Below are 20496 nucleotides of genomic sequence, written 5' to 3' on the forward strand. Positions count from 1 at the left end.
AAAACATTGAATACTTATACATAAAAGTACTTTTAGACGTAAAAATTAATAAACATTTAAGTCAGATTTTAACAAGGCAGTAGTGCAAGAGGGGATGTTAAGATATCCCACATCTTTATTTATAGGATTTATCTGTTTTCATATGCATACTCCCTTCAGCAATAAATTTAAGCCTTTGAACTTTTTATCATGATACTAGAGTTATGTTGCCTGCAAGAGAGGTTTTAAGATATCTCACATCACTTGTTTAAGTAATTTATCTATTTATATATAGTTTAATTTTTTTGTGGGTGGAATTTCTAACAAATTCATGATTAATATGTTAAGAAAGCATTAAATTTAAAGGTTCATTTATTTGAAAAAAAAAAAAGCTATTTCAAGATTTTTTTTTGAACTTTCTAGCATTTGGATGAGGAAAACTAATCAATTTATAGAAACATTTTTTTTTGCAAATTGAAAACACCAAATTTATGTTTTGTTTGTTTAAAGGAAGATTGTCTCCATGAAATTTTTTTCAACTTTCAAGCATTTTTTGATAAAAAATTTCAAGTATTTGAATAGCAGAAAACTAATCAATTTAGATTGAAAATGTAAGCTTAGATTAGGAGAAAATAACTCTTCAATATAATAAGAAGATAATTAATTTGCCTAAATTATCAAACAAACGAAAACTAACCACTTTCATTGAAAATGATTTTTTAATGAAAAATATATTTATTTATCTTGCATTCTTCAGTAAAATATTCGGACAAAAGATTTTTTTCAATGACAAAACCAATCATTTGTATATGGTAATTAAGTCCATTGTTTTTACCCAAAAGGCAAATACCCCTTGCATGTCCGCATTCAACTGAACGTAGAATATCGCTGCCTGTTGATCTCGACGGCAGTCGCGATCGATGCTGCATTCTCCGAGGAGTGGATTGATGGGAAGTCATGATTGATGCTGTCCTTTACACTAGCGTTCAGACAAGCTTCATGAATTTCCTCATACGATTTTGGGGCACTATGCCTGTCTTTTATACCAAAGTCACTTGCATTCTCCAATTCTTTGAAGTGCATCTCGAACTTCCTCAATAAGATTCTATACTCTATCTAAACTAAATCACCAACTTCATCCCAATCCCAAGGGCTCTTTGAACCCGTCACCATCGTCACCATGGCGATGGGTCAAATGTGGTCCCCGTTACATTGTTCCGTCTAGAGAGAGATCAAGGCTAATGAGGATTTAGATTTTCGAGTTCTCCAAAGCTATTGATCAGGATCGTGGATTCAAGGATAATGCCATTTTTGTATACGGATATTAAATCACATTTTCATCTAATAATTTAAAAATTTTAGAATAATTGGTAGTGATTTCATAAAATCTCATATGGTATTATAATTTGAATTTTTTAGTTTAAGTTATTAAATCACGCTTTCATCTAACAATTTAAAATTTTAAATAATTTGTAATGATCTTACAAAATCTCACAATGGGGTTTCGTTTTGTCTTAAGATAAGATCGCACGCTAGATAAAATAGAGAATAGATGCATCAATACAACATGGGATGCACAAGATTTATTTGCAATATAAGTACTTGACGATCAGTGGGGACATGAAAATAGAGAAGATAGTAAATCTTAGGATTGTGCCGTTCGATAGAAGAAAGGACTTCTCTGTTTTGCATTCAAAGTCCCGTGCATTGTGATATTTCCTAAAGCAACAAATCCATTGTGATATTCCTCATCTAGTTGGTACAACAACAATTATTATTATTTTTTTTTTTTAGGGAATTATTGGATGAATTAGTTGAGTTGAGAATGACAATTAGTCCAAATTTCCCAAATAAATGATATGGAAGATGGAATTATCTCATGCTGGAGTTCTACTTTTCACAATTATAATTTATAACGATTGTCGTATCTGATATGTCGCGATAAAAAGTCAAGTAATTCTAATCGAGATTTGAGCTTGGCGCACCCACCACTTATGTCGATGATGTGGACATTAGAACTGTCGATCGTCGTTGCTCACTTAGGACTTCTATCCCTAACTTTGATTCAACCCGACTTTTTATGCAAGCGATCGGATGTCCTCAGGCGATGAATTTCATGTATTGGTTTCTCATTACGAATGCAGGTTACATCGATTGGACATAATAGATTTCGATGTTCCCTTCATCATTCATGAATTTGTTCATCCTTCCACCAAAGTCAAAGTCGCACCACCGACACCAATCATCACTAAATGCCACCGACGCCAAATCATCACTAGTCATTGCTCCTCCTCGAGGGAAGAAAAAGATTCAACGTGTATGGCTGGAATTTCCATCGGCCCGGAGGGGGGCCCGCCCTGCCCCACGACTTTTGCGAAATTATGCTTAGGTCGAATTATTTCGAAAAACCTTTCGTATCCATCCATAAATTCGAGACCCCTCGAATTTGAAGGAAATTATCAGCAAAAAGCTTAGGCCGAATTATTTGGAAAATGTTGTTCAAATTATTCATTTACTGACTAAAAAATATTACTTTTGTCATTTGGGATAATTAGTTAATGAAAAATATTAGAAATTCTTTAGGGAAGGTTTCTAATGTGCTAATAATCTAATGTGCTAATAATCTAGGAAAGGTTTCTAATGTGCTAATAATCTAAAAAGTCAACGACTAGTGATGTAGGGACAACAATTGAAGAGCCATTTTCTATTTAAAAAATTATTAAGGAGTCATAAATCTATTAAGAAAAAATTACGAAATAATCATATAGTCTTATGCAAGATGATTACACCAAAAAATAAATAGTTGTACGAACCCTTTATATATAATATTTTCTCTATATTATTTTTATTATTTTTCAAACTACTATAGTAATTAATGACGTTATTAAATCAACCAAAGAGCAAAAAATGCTGTAAACTAATTGTGCTGCTAAATTTTTATCTAACACATCAATAAAATCTCCACATTCACTGATTTTTGAAGCTTCATTGTAAGTCGTTCATTAAATTTTATTTAATGGACTTTAGTTAAATGGTGATAGGACGCATGAGAACCGACCCGGAGGCTACGAGGTGGGGGTAACATTGGAGTTGAATTATTAGATCCTAATGATTGAGCTACATTTATCATGTCACCTATAAAATTAATTCTAATTAATGATATTATTAACTATGCTTCCATTATTAGGAAAACAATTGACTTACCACATTATATTCACGATTATTAACTAAGGTTGCTCATCCAAGATATTGTATTGCATGTCTAGAGCTGATCAACGAACGAATTTTTCTGACAAAAAAAAAAAATGAATGAATTTAATAGGATCCAACCCACTTTGGACCCTAAAAATCCTTGTATGACACCACACATTTAAAAAGTTGCTGAAAGGTAGGTTGGCGAGGTTGAGAAGGAAAATTATTTCCCTAATGGTTCTCGATTTTGCCCCTCCTACCTTTCGAAAAGACTAGATCTTGACCAGCTAATTAGTCGGGTGCCGGCTCCTTGATTAGATATATTCAAGCATGATGCTTGACATGACTTTGATTGGGAATCTGTCAAATTTGTATAAGACCCATCATTTCATTAAAAGACACATCGGTGTGCACCTAAACATTATCGTCAAAGTTCATTTTATGAGATTAAATCAATTGCACTTTGACACCCTATGAAGTCTATTTATAAAAGCATAAGTTCCCAAGCAAATTCTTGAATTGCAATCAAATACCCATTAATAAGTAGGATCAATATATATATTCTTCCAAGCATATGTTCCACGGCCCCAAAGCCATGGTGCATTCCAGCCACTGAGACATAGAAAAATCAAAAGGAGAACAGTCCAAGCCCCACCACCACCACCACCGCCACCACACTCGCTCACCATTTTCCTCTGTCAAATCACTCCCAAATTGCACTTAGGCACAACCAGAAATCATGGCCAACCTCCTCCCCTCGCTCTCCCGCTTCTTCTTCTTCTTCTTCATCGCCGCCGCCGCCGTTCATCACCGACAAGCCCTCTCGACCACCTCCCCCTCCGACGTCGCCGCCCTCGAGGCCTTCAAGGCGGCCGTCGACCCGTCCTCCATTCCCCCTGGTCCTGCCTCGCCTCCTGGAACTTCTCCTCCTCCGACCCTTGCTCCCTCCCTCGCCGCTCCTACTTCACCTGCGGCCTCTCCTGCTCCTCCCCCTCCTCCTCCGGCGGCGGCCAGGCCAGGATCACCACGATCACCCTCGACCCCGCCGGCTACTCCGGCACCCTCTCCCCGCTCGTCTCCCGCCTCTCCAGCCTCGCCGTCCTCGACCTCACCGACAACTCCTTCCGGGGCCCCATCCCCACCTCCCTCTCCTCCCTCGCCGCCCTCACCACCCTTTCCCTCCGCGCCAACGCCTTCTCCGGCTCCGTCCCCGCCTTCACCGGACTCAAGGCCCTCCAGTCCCTCGACCTCTCGTACAACTCCCTCTCCGGGCCGCTGCCGAGCTCGCTCGGCTCGCTCCCGAGCCTGACCCGGCTCGACATCAGCTTCAACCGCCTGACCGGGTCCATCCCGAAGCTCCCGCCGAACCTGCTCGAGCTCGCCCTGAGGGGGAACTCGCTCTCCGGGCCCCTGTCGAAGGACTCCTTCGCCGGGGCGGCTCAGCTCGAGGTCGTCGAAATCGCCCACAACTCGCTCGTCGGAGCCCTCGAGCCCTGGCTCTTCCTGCTCCCCTCCGTCCAGCAGATCGATCTAGCCAACAACAGCCTCACCCGCGTCGACGTCGCGGCGCCGCCCGCGGGGGTCGGCGGCGGCCTGGTCGCCGTCGATCTGGGGTTCAACCGGATCGAGGGGTCCGTCCCGGGAAACTTCGCGAGCTACCCGCAGCTGTCCTCGCTGACGCTGCGGTACAACAGGCTGAGGGGGGACATCCCGGCGGAGTTCGGGCGGAAGGCCACGCTGAGGAGGCTGTTCCTGGACGGGAACTACCTGAAGGGGAAGCCGCCGGCGGAGCTGTTCTCCAGCGGGGCGGCGGTGGCCTTCGGGAGCCTGGGGGACAACTGCCTGAGGGAGTGTCCGGCGACGTCGCAGCTGTGCGCGCCGTCGCAGAAGCCGGACGCGGTGTGCAAGCAGGCGTACGGCGGGAGACCGACGTCGTAGTTTTCGTGTGTCAGGTTTCAGTCAGATTTTTTCGACATTATTATTATTTTTTAGCCCTTCTTGTCTTCCTTTTTTTTTTTTTTTTTATATATCTTTTTTAAATTATCAAAGATGCATAGGAAAGGAAAAAAAAGAAAAAAAGAAAAAAGAAAAAATGTATGAATAAGAGGGCAGAGAGGAATATAAAGAAGTGAGGATGTAACGGGAGTATATGCACGTGTATTTGTATAGCTGAAGATTGCGACTTTTCCTCTTATAAAAAAAAGTGTATTAATTAATGAAAATTTTAAACTTAATAATTTCTCTCTCCCGCAAAACACTCCTCTCTCTTTCTCCCTCTTCTTTTTATTTTAATTTTTTATGACTCTTTTAAATAATTAGATATGATGATCTCTATGTCATGCTTGTCTAGCTCATCATTTTCTATTGTCCGAATAATTTTTTCCGACAAACTCAAGGGGCAAATTTTGTCCAGTCTCATATTCATTCAGGGAAAATGACATCAAATATAAGTATCGGAACTTTTACTATAATTTTTTTTGAAGAATAAACGATTTGCCACATATGGCATGTCGCTTAAAGTGAACATTCTGTAAAATTGACAATACTCTGCTCGGAAGATTATGACAATTAGTCATCAAACTTGGGACGTGCTTTTTCATAATTCATTCATTTTCTAATTTACTTTCCCGTTGTACAAAAAAATAAAATATAGAAACATAGACTGCATCTTTTTTTTATTTTTTATTTTATTTTTTTGCGTCACTTCCACCGGCCCAAGCATTTATGGATGCGGGGCTTACGCGACGTGGAAGTGAAGTCACAAATAAATTATTATTTTTTTCTCTTTGTCCGTCTGAAACCACAAATAAAAAGTTGATTTCTGGAAACTTTTCAATTTTTAATCGGTTCTTTTGTCGGAATTTTTTAATCGGTTGGTGTGGACGGATTTCTCTATTTTTGTGGTGGATTTCGCACACGCATCTGACACTGAACTTGACATCCCTGGGCGAATGCACCGGAATCTTTTGAATTTCTGAATAAAGTAAATAACGTCTTCAAAAAAAAAAAAGAATAAAGTAAATAACGAGAAAAATACATATATTTTAAATTTTTTTTAAAATCGTACACTCTAAAGACAGTCCCACCAAAACCCTAATGGGTAGGAGACTACCTGACACGAGGTCCTAGTAATTCGGCAGCACGGCAAATAAGGGTGTCAATATTTTGATTTGGTTCGGGTTTTAAGAAAATTGGAAACAAGTCAAACAATTTGAATATACATTAACTTTGAATCAAACCATATCTCGAACCGAATATAATTTGGACCGAATACTTGAATATGTTTGATTGTCTTTTTTAAAATATTAAAGAAGGTTTAATAAGAAAAGAAGAGAGATTGTGTAAATTATAATATTAAGAAGAGAAGTGATTCTTAGTTCGGTTCGATTAATTGGACCGAAGAAAAGGGTTATTAATTGAAAATGTATGAATTTTTTATCGGTTCAATATTCTAGTTCGATTTTGATACTTCTTGCGACAAAAGTGGCTTCAATATTCGCTGTCTATGTGAACCGAACTTGTGCAGTCGGAACACGTGTTACGTCGGCCTGAAAAATCCAAGTTCGTTTAGAGTAAGATAAAGAGGATGACGAGACACCTACAAAAGTTGTTAGTTATACTTTATCTTATGTATGATAGTGACAAATATCTAATTTATAACATACTTTTGAAAGTGGTCGGGACCACATCCTTTTTCAAAAAGAGAATATGCAAAAATTTGTATTTTCTCCAAGGTCTTATTAACAATTTCAGGTGCAAATAAAACTTTTCAAGATAACTCAAAAAAAAAAAAAAAAAAAACAAATGAAAAAATAGGTTTACATTTTAATATATGATTAATACAATGAAAAATCTCAAACCGGTACATTTTTAATAAATTTATTACAAGCTAATTTATAATCACAAAAAATTTCAAACTGGTACATTTATGATAAATTTACTCTTCATTAATCTGTTAAATCTTACTATCAAATTACTGAATTAGATAACACGTGGTACCAATTTGGGATTTTATTCTCTATTTGTCATAAGTGTATTAGTAATTTTTTTTGTAATATTAATCCAATTTAATGAAAATAATGAAGGGTAAATTTATCATAAATGCACGTGTTTGGAGTTTTTGATTATAAAAATATTAATTTATGATAAATTTGTCACGAATGTACTAATTTGGAAGGTTTTTGGTAATTAACCCTTTAATAAAATCATTAAGTTCAAATTTGAACAAAGTAAAATTATAAAAAATAACATTTGCAAGGGGAACCAAGTTTATTCAAGCTACGACGGTAGAAATGAAAGGGAATCAATTAATGTGTTCTCTAGGTACAATGAAATAATGCGTTAGCCTTCTCCATCTTTACACGACCAGGAAGACGAACTCCCGGATCGCAGCGATCTCGCCGATCTTCTTCAGCGTCTCCTTGGTCGGCTGATCGTCCACCTTGATCGAGATCATGCTCTCCAAGTTCTCCGAGTCGACGGCGGTCCTCGTAGCGTTCATGAAGCCGATGTTCACGTTCGCCTCCCCCAGGACGCTCCCGATCTTCCCGATCAGACCTGGCTGATCGATCGCCCTGCACAGCAGTATGCAGCCTTCCAACCGGACGTCCACCTCGAAGTTCCCGACCTTAGTCAGGAAGGGAAGCCCGTCTCTCACCTGCCCCCCGACTTCAATCTCCCCGGATGTCGATAGGGCGCCGTCGAATCTCGACTCCACGCTTGCTATCTGAACCTGGAGGAACTCGAGAGGGTACTCCGGCGAACCGGGCAAAGTGACTCGCTCTTCAGTAATTCTCAGTCCTCTTTGCTTGGCTACTGAATCTCCATTCACCCAGTTGACGATGACGCTGGAAATGGGTTCGATGAGGCCCTTGATCACCGCGGCTCGGAGGAGTTTTGTGTCGAGTTGATCCGGTTCTCTAGCAGAAGCGTATGTGACTTTTACTGCTTTAAAACCGCCTCTTCCTGCGATTAGTTTGACAGCAAATCTTCCTAGATTGATTGCGAGGTCCAGAAATGGCTTCAATTCCGCAAGGACCTGATAGAACAAAGGAGCATTGAAATGTGCAGGACATATGCCTAATGAACGTAGTAAGAACAGGCAACTATCAACGGAACGGTTTCTTTAGCCTTGAAAAGATTATATTTTGGACCTCAGATAACATCGTGTTTTATGGGCATTCGAATGAAATTGAAGGATCAATGCAGGACTTCATTATTTGTTACATCGCATGGCGTTAGCTCATGAAGAGACCTGATGCTGCACGATATAAAGATGCAAGATGATACCTCAGCAGCAACCATCGGTTCATTGACGACGGTCGAAGGAAGATCTCCTTTTAAAGCTTCAATGACGGCTTCTGCAATTTCGATAGCCAGTTGTTCCTGCACATTAGCTTTTGCTGTCATCTAATGGCACAGAAAGTGAAAAGTTTAAGCATTCAGAAAGTCAGGCTATTCAACCAACCTGAGCTTCGAAAGTACCGTCTCCGAGATTTGGGGTAACGATGACTTTCTCGTGTTGGACGAGCTTGTGGTCTTTCGGTGGCGGCTCCTCTATCAAAACATCTACTGCTGCCTGTTAGAGAAATCACTTCAACGTTCCGGATGATTTAATTAGCTTCCAAAAGACAAAAGTGAGACAGACAGAAGTACCCGCGACACAATTCCTGAATCGAGTGCCCTGACTAGAGCGTCTTCATCGATCAATCCTCCATGAGTGACATTCAGAATCTGAACGCCTTTCTTCATCTTCGCAAAGGTCTCATCATTAAGCATCTTCTGCGTGGCAGGAGTATAATGCATATGTAAGGAGATGAAATCTGCATTCGCTATGGCCTTGTCGAACGTCACCAACTCTACCCCGATTGCACGGGCTAGATGACCGGAGGCGTATGGGTCATATGCGATTACATGCATTCCGAGACCTTTGGCGCGTTGGGCAACATCAAACCCGACCTCTACAAACCCAAGACAGCAAGGGTCTTCCCTGAAAGAGACATGCCCACATACTTCTTCCTTTGCCAATTACCTGCATTAGCCGATGCATGTATACCAAAAATCACTTCCAAGTTTCTAGCCAAAACAGTTCGAGTGTTTTCACTATCCATTTTGAGAATATGTAGTATGTACACGAGATAGAAAATCTGTTATTATCAAGTGTTCCATTTAGAAATATATGCCGGATCGATCAAAATTCGTTCTGTTATCCAGCAGTCAGCTATAGAAAACTGTCATCAATCAAGTAGCTCCTCTGCAGAATTGTAAGATCTCGGGGCAACCCCTGAGAAAGACATTGCTATTATTAATGAGGAAATATGCCGGTAAACATAGCAGCCCCTGCACAAATATACTGAGATTCACAAGCTCAACCTGTTCCTTCAGCATCCCGATTTCTCAAGGTCAAAAGGAACCTCATAAACCGAAGAAAAGCTAGTTCACTATTTCAATTTATACGTACGGAAATGGGATTTCCTGAATTTACACTGCATCTTGCAGTAACTACTATGTGGTTCTACTAAGACATCTTGAAACACATTTTGCAGATCGATTCCGCTTCAGATTCGTATATCTGACTAGACTATGAAACTCTTCTCCTCTAATTCGTCAAGCTTTAAGGTATGAAAAGGATCCATCTAGAACCTGGCATCGTTCCGAAAAAGAAGGGATAATCACGTGCCATGCTGATGGCTCAGAACATATCAATCTCTGGGACCTGCACGATCTAACGGGTAATGCCAATTGGATACGACAAGTTGACCCAAAAAGGGTGCCTAGAGAAAGCATCCGATTATCGCTGTCGAACCCTTTTAGATCACAAAACCATAGTTGCACATGAGTAGAGCTGAACTTTCTACGCGTGGATTCCAGGTCCCATGTTCCTGTCTCTGATTGTTCCACATGAAACTGGACCACGATCCGATGGAATCGTTCGATAGCTTTTGATTTTATAATATATTCCAACAACTTTAGGGACAAAAGTAGTTCATGTCATGAAAGATTTCAAAGGTAAATATGCATTAAAAAGACGCAGAAGACAATTCAGCAGTCACCATTTGAGACTCTACATTGTTTCCTCTGTATATGCACTCCCAATACTAAACATTGCCAGAACAGAACAAACAGCTAGAACTAGAATTGCTGAAAAGGGATTGAAATTTATGAGACAAACACTGACCCGACTTCACCGAAACCGCAGCTTGCACAATGTTCCGGGCCATGGCCGTCAGGAGGGCGATCGCGTGCTCTGCCACTGCTGAGCCGCTCGCGTTCGGCGCATTCACCACCAGGCACCGGTTCTCGTTCGCCGCGGCCAGGTTCACATTGTCAATCCCACCCCCGGCGATCCCGACCACCTTCAGCCTCCCGCCGGAGCAGCCGAACACGTCCCCGCTCACCTTCATCTCGCTCCCGACAATGAGCGCATCACACCCGCCGATCCTCGCGCACAGCTCCTCGGGTGCGAGGTCAACGGCGTGGTCAACCTCCGCGAAATCCCTGAGGATATCCAGCCCCGCTTCCCCGAGCTCGTCCGCCACCAGGACGGTGAAGCGATCGTCATCGGAGGACGCGCACAGGGCCGCCGGCGGGCGGCGGAGGGAGCGGCGGAGGGAGACGGAGGCGGCGAGGTTCGCCAAGGGAGCGAGCCTGAAGGAGGCGAAAGCACCGGTCGCTAAGGATCCACCGAGCTTGATGGTGTTCGCCATATCGTCGCGATGCTGGATTCATTCGAGGGAGGTGGGGAGGGACGGAATTTAAAGAGCAGCGATGGTGGCTTGATGGGGGAATCGTGACTTTTCATGGAAATGGGAGGGAAGACGAAGCGAAGTTCTGAGAAGAAATGGGAATAAATTAATGGCGAACTTGGTCAACAACGCCGAGGGGTTAGGCAACTTCACAAGCATAACAAAGTCGTCGCTTCCTGCGCCGCCGTCGGCGGCCATCGAGCTCCGTCACGGTCGACGGCGGAGGTAGAGTGCGTGACGTGGTCTCACTGCCGCCGTCTTCTTCTTCTTCATCTTCCGACGCGGTCCCTGCAGAAGCGAGTAAATACCACGAGCCTCGCGACACCGACGACGTCCGAACGCGTTCTTTTCTCCGTGTGAAAACAAAAAGAAAATTTTCCCTTGTATATACTAAAAAATATTGGGAAAATTCTAAATAAAGACTAGAGTATCATCATTTTTTTCAAATAAAGATTTGAAATAAACTTTATTTCAAATAAAAGGGCGGCCAGTGACTATTTCGATCATCCAAAAAATGGTATTTTGATTAAAAGAAATTATAACCATATATATGTATAAATAATTTTATATATATTTATAAATATTTTTTTTCTTTTTTCCTCTTCGCTTACCTCAGGTGAGGGTTGCGCTTGAGCTAGGCAGGGTGATGGTCACTCGAGCCAAATCTGGCAAGGGTGGCCCTCACATGGAGTCAAATAAGGCGACTCTCGCTAGATCTAGCAAGGAGTGCCTTACTCGACTCTTGTGGGGGCTGTCCTTGTTACGCCCGATTCTCGAGCGCGTGCCCGTCTTTCTCTAGATTGATAAAAATTATGCGACTTCCCAAGACGAGTTGCCGACAAATTCATTTTAGCACATGTGGAAGCGAAAATAAATCTCATGACAGTAATCATCTCGGGATAGAAAAACAGGACATCACATTAACAAACAAACCACATTTTTATAAACATACTGAGTCATTTACACAAGTCGATAACCGAAAGACTAGTTTTCAAAAAGAGGTAGTCCTATCTGACCTACTCTTTAGGTCGCCTCAACTCGGCTCCAGACCTTCCACTTTACGGTCCTGAAAATTTTAAGCCAACGATGGGGTGAGATATAAATTTTAGCGAGTTCACGCTCTAAGCCCCGATTAGAAGAGAAATACCTACAAGTGTCTAACCACATAATTATTCAATTAGCATAGATGACTTATCTCGCCATAGTTTCTTTCTTGCATGTCAGTATAGTTCATATCGCAATGCATCACAATTAGAACACTTCATCAACTTAATTAATCACAAGGGTTCCGATTATAAGGCCAAACCGTTATAACATATCCCATACCATGCCACATAGTTTTGTCTTATAATCAGGCACATCAATATCAAACAATCACGCATTCCAATTGTTAATTAAGCCACTCAAGGCACAACCGACTCCCATGTTCGGCTGTCTACTGGCGTAGCCAGGCATTGTCTCTTCCCCATTGAGCATGGCTACGTCTCATTAACGGCTTTTCCGAAGGAGCGTAAGTCTAGAATCTATTGCGGCCCGCTACCCTAATACATGGGTAACCTCAAAATGGATTTAGTAACGTTTGGTGTAATTGCTCGAGACGTGTTCTCTTAACCAACACACGACCAATCAATTTCGACCTAAGACATCGTGCATTACACTCAAATGCCTCAATTAAAATAGTGATCCTAGCTTATTTTTTTCGTATTAAAAATACACGGTAAAATAGTCATGTGTGGGTACACGGTGAGATTGGACTCAGAAAATTCATAATCTCCAATTTAAAATCTCACTGTTTTATATAGTATATAAAACCATTTTTAGCGTTAAAATTTGACACCCGAGATTTTCTGAATAATTATTGAAATTAATAAATTTTGGAATTAAATATTCAAAATTCCAATAAGCACTCAATTTGTACAAATTAACATCCAATTGCAGAAATTGAACACACCATTGCGATCGGCATGCAATTCCGGTCACCGACTATCTCGGTTTAATTTCTAGAAAATAATTAATAATTAAATAAATTACCGAAAATTAAATAAATTACAAAATAAATAAATTTAAAGCATTTAATTGAATTAACCTAAACTAACTAAACTAAATAATCTAACTAACAATTAAATCTAACCATCCTATTTAATTTAATCTAAGTACACTAACTAAATAAACTAACCAATTCCTAACTAATCCACCTAACTAAACTAATTAAACTAACTAAGTACTAACTATATACTTAATCTAACTAAGCCATCTTAAGCCTACTTAACCTAATTAATCCACTAATTAGCTAACTAACACCTCTAAGTGTCATTAGCCCACTAATTAAGGATTAGAATGCAACTCACCGGTTAGCACGAAAATCGGCTCATGGTGATGGCAGTGCGACGGCAGCCGAGATTTGAACTCTCGGCGAGGCCGAGGGAAGCTCGGGCCGGTTGAAATCGGCCACAAGCTCGCTGTTCGAGCTGAAAATCTGCGGCCTCGAGGACGTGCTGCTTCGGATGGGTTAGGCTCGGACGAAGGAAAGAGAAGACACGGCTGCTTCGGTCTTCGATGGGCACCTTGAAGCTGGCGGACGTGAAGAGCGTGGGCTTGCAGGCGCTGGATTTCGTGGCAGAGGAGCAGCGGCAGTCAACCAAAGTGAAAACAAGGCTGGTTTGTTGACCAAAGGGGGAGGCGTGGCCTAAAGAGGGGAATCGTGAGTGGAGGTGGGCAGCTCGTGTGTGGCTTAATTCGGTGGACGTGTGGCTTGCGGGCAGGAGGAGTCAACAGCGTGGCTTCAACGGAGAGGAGTTGACTTCGATGGAGCAAGGTGATGGGGCTGAGGCGGTGGCGAAGATGGGGCGACAAGGGTTAGTGGACTGCGGCGGCAGAGAAAGAGAAACGAAGGGATGAAGCTGCAAAGAAGAGGGAGATTGAAGGTGAAGACGTCGCACGAAGGGGAGGTGCACGAAGGAGACCGAGGCAGGGGTCTTCGCAATGTGGAGGAAGCGGCTCCGTGGAAAATGAAAGGGGAAACAGCAACCGTGGAAGGCAGCTGGATTGGGGGAAACAGAGTCAACATGCTTATCCCTTCAATTAAACACTTGCCCCCTTATTCTTTCTAACAAATTAAACTCAGTATTAACCATTTTGATGCCAAAAATATAACCCCTCAACCTTAGTTCCGAATTTCACTTAGTTTAGACTTCAATTTAATCCTCAATTTCTCAAATTCGAAGTCCAATTTCGTTGGAGAAAAATCCCACACATTTCCACAAATTCCCATCACCCAGTAGATCGGCTTAGAAGTCAAAATTCCATTTAAATGAGCTAAACCGAATTTCCATTCGTTTTTCGAATTGTTCGAATCGATTTTCCGTAAAAATTACGGAATTTCCGAAAAATTTTCGGAAGATGAGTCGATATTCCTAAAATGAATTGTGACATGACAAAACTTTCAATTTCTGAAATCGAGTTCAATTTTGCGATTAATTTCAATCTGAAGTGATTTTAGTGCGTTCTAATTCTACCAGGTAGCTTTTAGGAATTTTTAATGCAATTGACCCGTGGTTGATTAATTTCGAGCCACAACATACATCTTTGACACATTGACAACTTTTGGTTGTCATGAAAATTTCGAGATTTTAAATACGGACACATGGTAAGAAAATGACAGAAAAATCGGTCTAGTGCCATTCGATAGAAATTTTGCAATTAGGTGGAATCACCCACGCACTAATCCCATACCTTTATCGAATCAACCTATCTCCGGTCTCTGATCAATTTTGGCAGTGCCGTAATGACCCTTACAAATTAGCACAATCGAGTAGTTGATTCCTGGTCAAATTCTTAAGTTTATTACGTTTAGATTCCTCAACGGCTTCATCTGATAGGCTAGTTAACTCGTGAGTGGCCAACTTAAAAAAAAAAGGCTATTGGCACATCGATAGAAAGCCCATTTCATCTCATCAAAATTAGACTCGAAAATTAGGATGTCACAAACCTCGCTTGAGTTCGATAGCCTCTGCCATGGCCGGTGGAGGGAAGGGGAAAAATAAGAAAAAAAAAAAAAAAAAAAAAAAGAAAAAAAATAAATAAACAAAAAAATAAATTAAAAGACGAAGATGCCCTTCGATATGAGAGGTTAGGCCTTTTTTTAAAACTGATATGGCTACTTCGATCCCTCATTTGAAACAAATTTCGTTTTAGGTTTTTATTTGAGATAATTTGACCACTTCAGGTTCTTATTTGAAATAAAATCTACTTTAAGTTTTTATTTAAGAAAATAATGTCACTTCTAGCTCTTATTTAAAGTTTTCCCAAAAATATTTAAATCATTAAATAATGTAAAGAATTTTTCTTTTTATAAATATATGTGGCATGTAATAAATGTGAAATGATAATAGAAAAACCATTCAAGATTTGAACCTCTTTTTTCGCGTTCAAAGCTCGCTGATGATAGGAAATATTCAAATTTTGATGTTGAAATGCGTGAGACAGAAATAAAATTATTGACCTATTCATTATAAACTTTATACTAATAAATCAGATAGATATAGTAGAGACAAAAATGATTGAGATTTCTCTTTTTCAAAAGATAGTCTCTTTTGATTTACATGTATTGGAGACGATGCAATCATTTTTTTTATAAGATGCTTGAACTTAATTATCTTTCGTTCATTTAGTCTTCTTTCTGCAATTTAAAAAAGTAATTCATTTACCCATCATCAGGTCACTTTATAAGCTAGTGGTGTTTGACCCGACCTTGGATTTTTGGCATTGGACATGCAACTTTTTTTTTTTTTTTTTACACACGATAATATAAAATCCTCGCGAATACAAAATAATGATATCATTTAGGATTACTATCTCCATCGTGTTTAAGTAGACATCTATTACTTATCTACTTGAGAGGATGGCAAACTTTTCCGAATCCCATCGGCCAAATCAATCCGGATTAACATTATTCGTTGATGTGCTCAAATTTAATTTATGCCCCTTCAGTAGATAATGATATTATTTGGGAGCTCTACAAATTAGATGTGCATATAAAAAAAATTAGTTTTTGAGCGATTTTTTCTTTCTTTTTTCTTTCTCTTTAAGTCTTACCATTCATTTTTCTTTTATTGCATTTGCTCCCTGCCTTCTTTCTCAAGCAAGTTGCTGTTTGTCACAAAGGTGTAATTTCAGTTTAGGCTCGATTTCGACCTCCATATTATAATAAAATAAAACATATTGTTACATGTGTTTTTCATCATACAATAGCAAATGAGAAAGCTGCAATATTCGGTCAGCTTGATTCGTCATCTATATAATACCTTATAAGTCAACTTAGACCAAACGTTCTTTTTTTTTTGAACGGCAAACAGCAGTACTTGATTTACTATTTCATATGAGGGAATATAACACCAAGAACTTAAGTGCATAAAAGATCAACTAAAGCAAGGGGATTGGATATCCAGTTAGGGGGTAAAGTGTTGTTTCAACAGGCCTTAGCTGTCCAATCCGCGAGGCAATTTGAGCTTCGGCTGCAGTGGGCCAAGGAGAGGCCCGGAAGACGGGCCAGTTTGGCTTGGGCCCGGCTCACGATCGACTGCACTTCCCAATTGAGTTCAGTAGAAGACTTTAACTCGTGCACAAGAGAGAGGCAGTCAGAGTGTACTTGTGGAGAGAGAAAGCTTCGGTTCTCGATGAAATCTAGGGTTTCGTTCATTGCGATCGCCTCCACCTGAGAAGCCGGCGCGCTAATTAATTCGCAATTTTTTTTTTTTTATAACTTCCTCTTTAGGTCGGCGGCTTTGCGAAACCGTCCACCAAGAAGCCTCGGTGATCTTGACAGACGCAAGCAATGGTGGCTCTGTGTCGAGGAGGATCTCTCACATCGGTGGATGTTAAGTCATCTGCCGAGTCGGGAGCAAAATATGCATCTATATTGATTCGGAGCGTGCCTGGAGAGGGTGGAAGCCAGGTTCCAAATGAGTGTTCGGTCTCCTTCTTGCTGTTAGATTTACCGTTTATTGCTCTGTAACTCTTTGTTAATGCCTCTGCTCTAGCAATTGTTGATTGCGGTCTTGGGGTTTGATGATTGAAAATAAATTGATTCCGCTCTTTCCAAATACTCCATAACACCACTGCTATATGATCAAATTTGCCGGAGGTAACTGGATTTTGTTGTATGCTGCAAATCCAGTCTTCGAATCGGGTGAGGCCGAATCTGGAGATCTGTAAATGCAGGGGAGCCGAGTTCCAAACCTTGGCAGTCCATGGGCAGAGAAGGAGTGTATTTTCGAGGGTTTCTGCTTCCTGCTTACAGAGGGGGCATAGAGGAGAAGGTATGATCTTTCGGTGGTGTAAATTCTCCATTGTAGCTAGGGCGTTATTGCATGTGTTCTAGAGGAAAACTTTAATTTTGGGTGGGGTTGTGGACTGCCAAATATATTTCCAGAGGTTGGGGTTAACTTGGTAAGACGAGGTTGCTTGTATGTCCTGTGATCTGATTGAGGCTTCCCTGAATATAAAATAGCCACTCTTTACTGAATAATCTCCTGATTTTGTATGCATCCATACTAGTTTATCTTCTTCATCAGGTAAGCCAATGGATGTGGCTAAAATTTCCCTAACTCTTCTTTCATCAAACATAGGATGTAGTAGATTTTCATTCCATGTGCCTGTACCTTGGTTTATGAGATCTGCAACTTTGGCTGGCTCTTGATTTGTTGCTGGGCCTCTTATGGGGCCACTTTTTAGCCATCAATCTGTTCTAATTGCTGTGTTCTTTCCATTGCCAATCCTGTGCATGACTTGAGGAGCTATGGACTCCCTGGCCTTGATGATACTCTGCTAACCCCACGAGGGACGTGAACCTCTGCCAGCATTCCATATGTCACAGTGTGAGTAGTACAGCCCTTTCAGAATTTTTGTTAACAGAGAGTCTGGATTTTGAATGATACGCCACATCTGCTTAGCTAGCATTGTTGTGTTGAAGATTTGTAGATCTTTGAAACCCAAACCCCCTTCACTCTTCCTGGTTTTCAGCAAATCCCACTTCTTCCAATGAATTCCAGCATTTTTCTCATTACTTTTCCACCAAAAGGATGCAACCTTCCTCTCAATTGCTTTGCAAATCGATATAGGTATTTTGAATATTGACATAGCATATTGAGGGATGGCTTGTATTACTGCTTTCAGGAGTATTTCCTTTCCTTCTTTTGATAACAATTTTTCCTTCCAGCTGTCCAGTTTGGGATTGACCCGAGCTAAGATCCATGCGAACATGTCTTTCTTGGAGTGCTCCCAGTCTAAAGGTATGCCTAAATATTTCCCTGTCTTTGTGATTTCTGGAACTCTGAGAGCTGTTGCCATGTTTCTCTTTAGAGCTGTAGGACATCCTTTGCTGAAATAAATGCCTGATTTGTTGAGATTGATTGCCTGACTTGAAGCAAAGCAGTATTGATTTAAGATATCAGCCAAGTTTTGACATTCTACAATTGTGCCATGCAGGAAGAAGATCGAATCATTTGCAAAAAGTAGATGGGACAGAGTAAGGCAGTGGTTGTTCAATTTGATTCATGTAAGTGAACCCTCCTAAACAGCTTTCTTCATTAGGATAGATAGCACATTGGCCACTATGATAAATAGATAAGGTGAGAGTGGGTCGCCTTAGCGTAAGCCATGGGTGGGTTTAAAGAAAGGTAAGGGCTCCCCATTAAAATTTATGCTGAATGTTACTGTGGTCACACACTGCATGATCCATTGTACCCATAGGTCACAGAATCCCAATTTTGTTAGACATGCTTTAAGAAAGTCCCATTCAATGCGGTCATACGCCTTCTGCATGTCCAATTTTAAAACAATTTGAAACTTCTTTTTCCTGTTGTTGGTTCGTAATCTGTGTAGCACCTCCTGAACTATCAATATATTATCCTGAATTTGCTTGCCTCCCACAAAAGCACTATGTTCTTCTACGATGATGTGTGGTAGAATTGGTTTGAACCTGTTTGTTAGTACTTTGGAGGTTATTTTGTAAAGAAAATTACAGAGGTTGATGGGGCGATATTGCTCCAGTTTTTCAGGGTGTGAGATTTTGGGTATTAATGTGATGAGTGTTCGGTTGAGTGCAGGATCTAGATGGCCAGAGGTGAAGAAGAGCTGCATTGCTTGATGGATATCCTTGGAGATTGTTGTCCAGTGTTCTTTATAGAAGATGCCATGAAACCCATCGGGACCAGGTGCCTTGAAGGCTCCTAGCTGTTGCATAGCTCTAGTAATTTCCTCCCTTGTAATTGGAGCAATCAAGGTATGATTCATTTGGTCATCCACTAAGGTAGGGATGAGTTGTAAGATGGGTTGCCAGTTGCGGGAGCCCACTGATGTGTATAAATTTTTGTAATATTGTTATGTCATTCCTTGTAGCTGTTGTTCCCCTCGTACCAAATCTCCACTTTCATTTTTCAGCATTGTAATCTGGTTTCAACATCTTCTCTGAATTGTCATCGCGTGAAAAAATCGAGTGTTTTTATCACCCCACTTTATCCAGCTTATCCTCGACCTCATGCCCCAATACATCACCTCTTGTCGCCATAGTTGATCGATTTCTTGAGTTAACTTTTTCGCTTGAGCTGATTCTCCATTGATTTGTGTGCTATTCATCAGGTTCTGGAGTTCACCTTTCAGCCAGGTGATCCTCTTCTTAGCATGGCCAAATTTGCTTTTGCTCCGCTGTATCAACTGCTGTTGTACTTGCTGCAGTTTCTCCATCACATTAAGATCATGTAAGGCAAGTTCATTCCAGGTATCTCTGACTATGGTTTTACATTCTGCATCATCAGTCCAGTATGCTTCGTATTTAAACTGCTTTCGTTTTCTACGCTTTGGTTGAGCCAGGGATATCAGGAGAGGAGTATGATCCGAGCCTATCGCCGAAAGTGCAATACATTCAGCCTCTGGGTAAGTAACTCTCCACTGAAGCGAACAGAAAGCTCTGTCTAGCCTCTTTTTCACCAGATTCTCTCCCTCACGTTTATTTGACCAGGTGAAAGAGCACCCCTTACATTCCAGGTCCATCAAGTAACATTGATTGACAAAGTCTCTGAAAGCTGTTAACGTGTAAGTTTCAGCTTTGTATTTACCCACTTTCTCCCAGTGATATAAGATGTCGTTAAAATCACCCAAGCAAAGCCATGGTACTCGATAGTGCACACTTACTGAATAAATCTGCTCCCATAGCCGTATTCTCTCTTTGAAAACATTTGGAGCATGGAGAAAAATAATATTCATTCTCTAATTGTTGTCTTTCAAATGACATTGGGTGAAAATTGCTATAGCTGAGGAGGAGTTGATGGATAAATGCAATTGATCATCCCTGAATAAAGCTAAGCCCCCTGCTGTACCTTCTGGATTAACTATATAATTGTTTTGAAACTTTAATCTCCTTTTTTATTTGATCACTTTATATTATGGGTTTTTTGTTTCCATAATGAAAACAAGATTGGGCCTTTCTTGAGTCACAGTGACTCGCAAAGCCTGGATTGTCAGGGGATTGCCCAGCCCATGACAATTCCAGCTTAAAAGTTTCATGGGTAATTTGGTGGCTTAT

General features: G+C 40.7%; 2 protein-coding genes and 1 pseudogene across 2 annotated transcripts; 1 reads left to right on the forward strand and 2 right to left on the reverse strand.

The window, feature by feature from the left end:
* Positions 1–3690: 3690 nt before the first annotated feature.
* LOC104417284 lies at positions 3691–5408 on the forward strand (annotated as a pseudogene).
* A 1971-nt stretch (positions 5409–7379) lies between these two features.
* LOC104414620 (D-3-phosphoglycerate dehydrogenase 3, chloroplastic) lies at positions 7380–11223 on the reverse strand. The gene is given in 6 exon segments (XM_010025773.3): positions 7380–8209; positions 8461–8556; positions 8639–8749; positions 8827–9134; positions 9137–9202; positions 10349–11223. Coding segments are annotated over 6 exon segments (1791 nt in total). The 5' UTR covers positions 10878–11223; the 3' UTR covers positions 7380–7528.
* A 6518-nt stretch (positions 11224–17741) lies between these two features.
* On the reverse strand, positions 17742–19964 carry LOC104430535. Its single transcript, XM_039317665.1, has 2 exons — positions 19568–19964; positions 17742–18382 (listed from the first exon to the last, which is right to left on the reverse strand). The coding sequence occupies exons 1-2, from the start codon at positions 19962–19964 to the stop codon at positions 17742–17744; spliced, it is 1038 nt and encodes a 345-aa protein (XP_039173599.1).
* Between the last annotated feature and the right edge of the window lie 532 nt (positions 19965–20496).

This window comes from Eucalyptus grandis, chromosome 7 (assembly GCF_016545825.1).
Source record: "Eucalyptus grandis isolate ANBG69807.140 chromosome 7, ASM1654582v1, whole genome shotgun sequence".
Taxonomy (NCBI): Eukaryota; Viridiplantae; Streptophyta; class Magnoliopsida; order Myrtales; family Myrtaceae; genus Eucalyptus; species Eucalyptus grandis.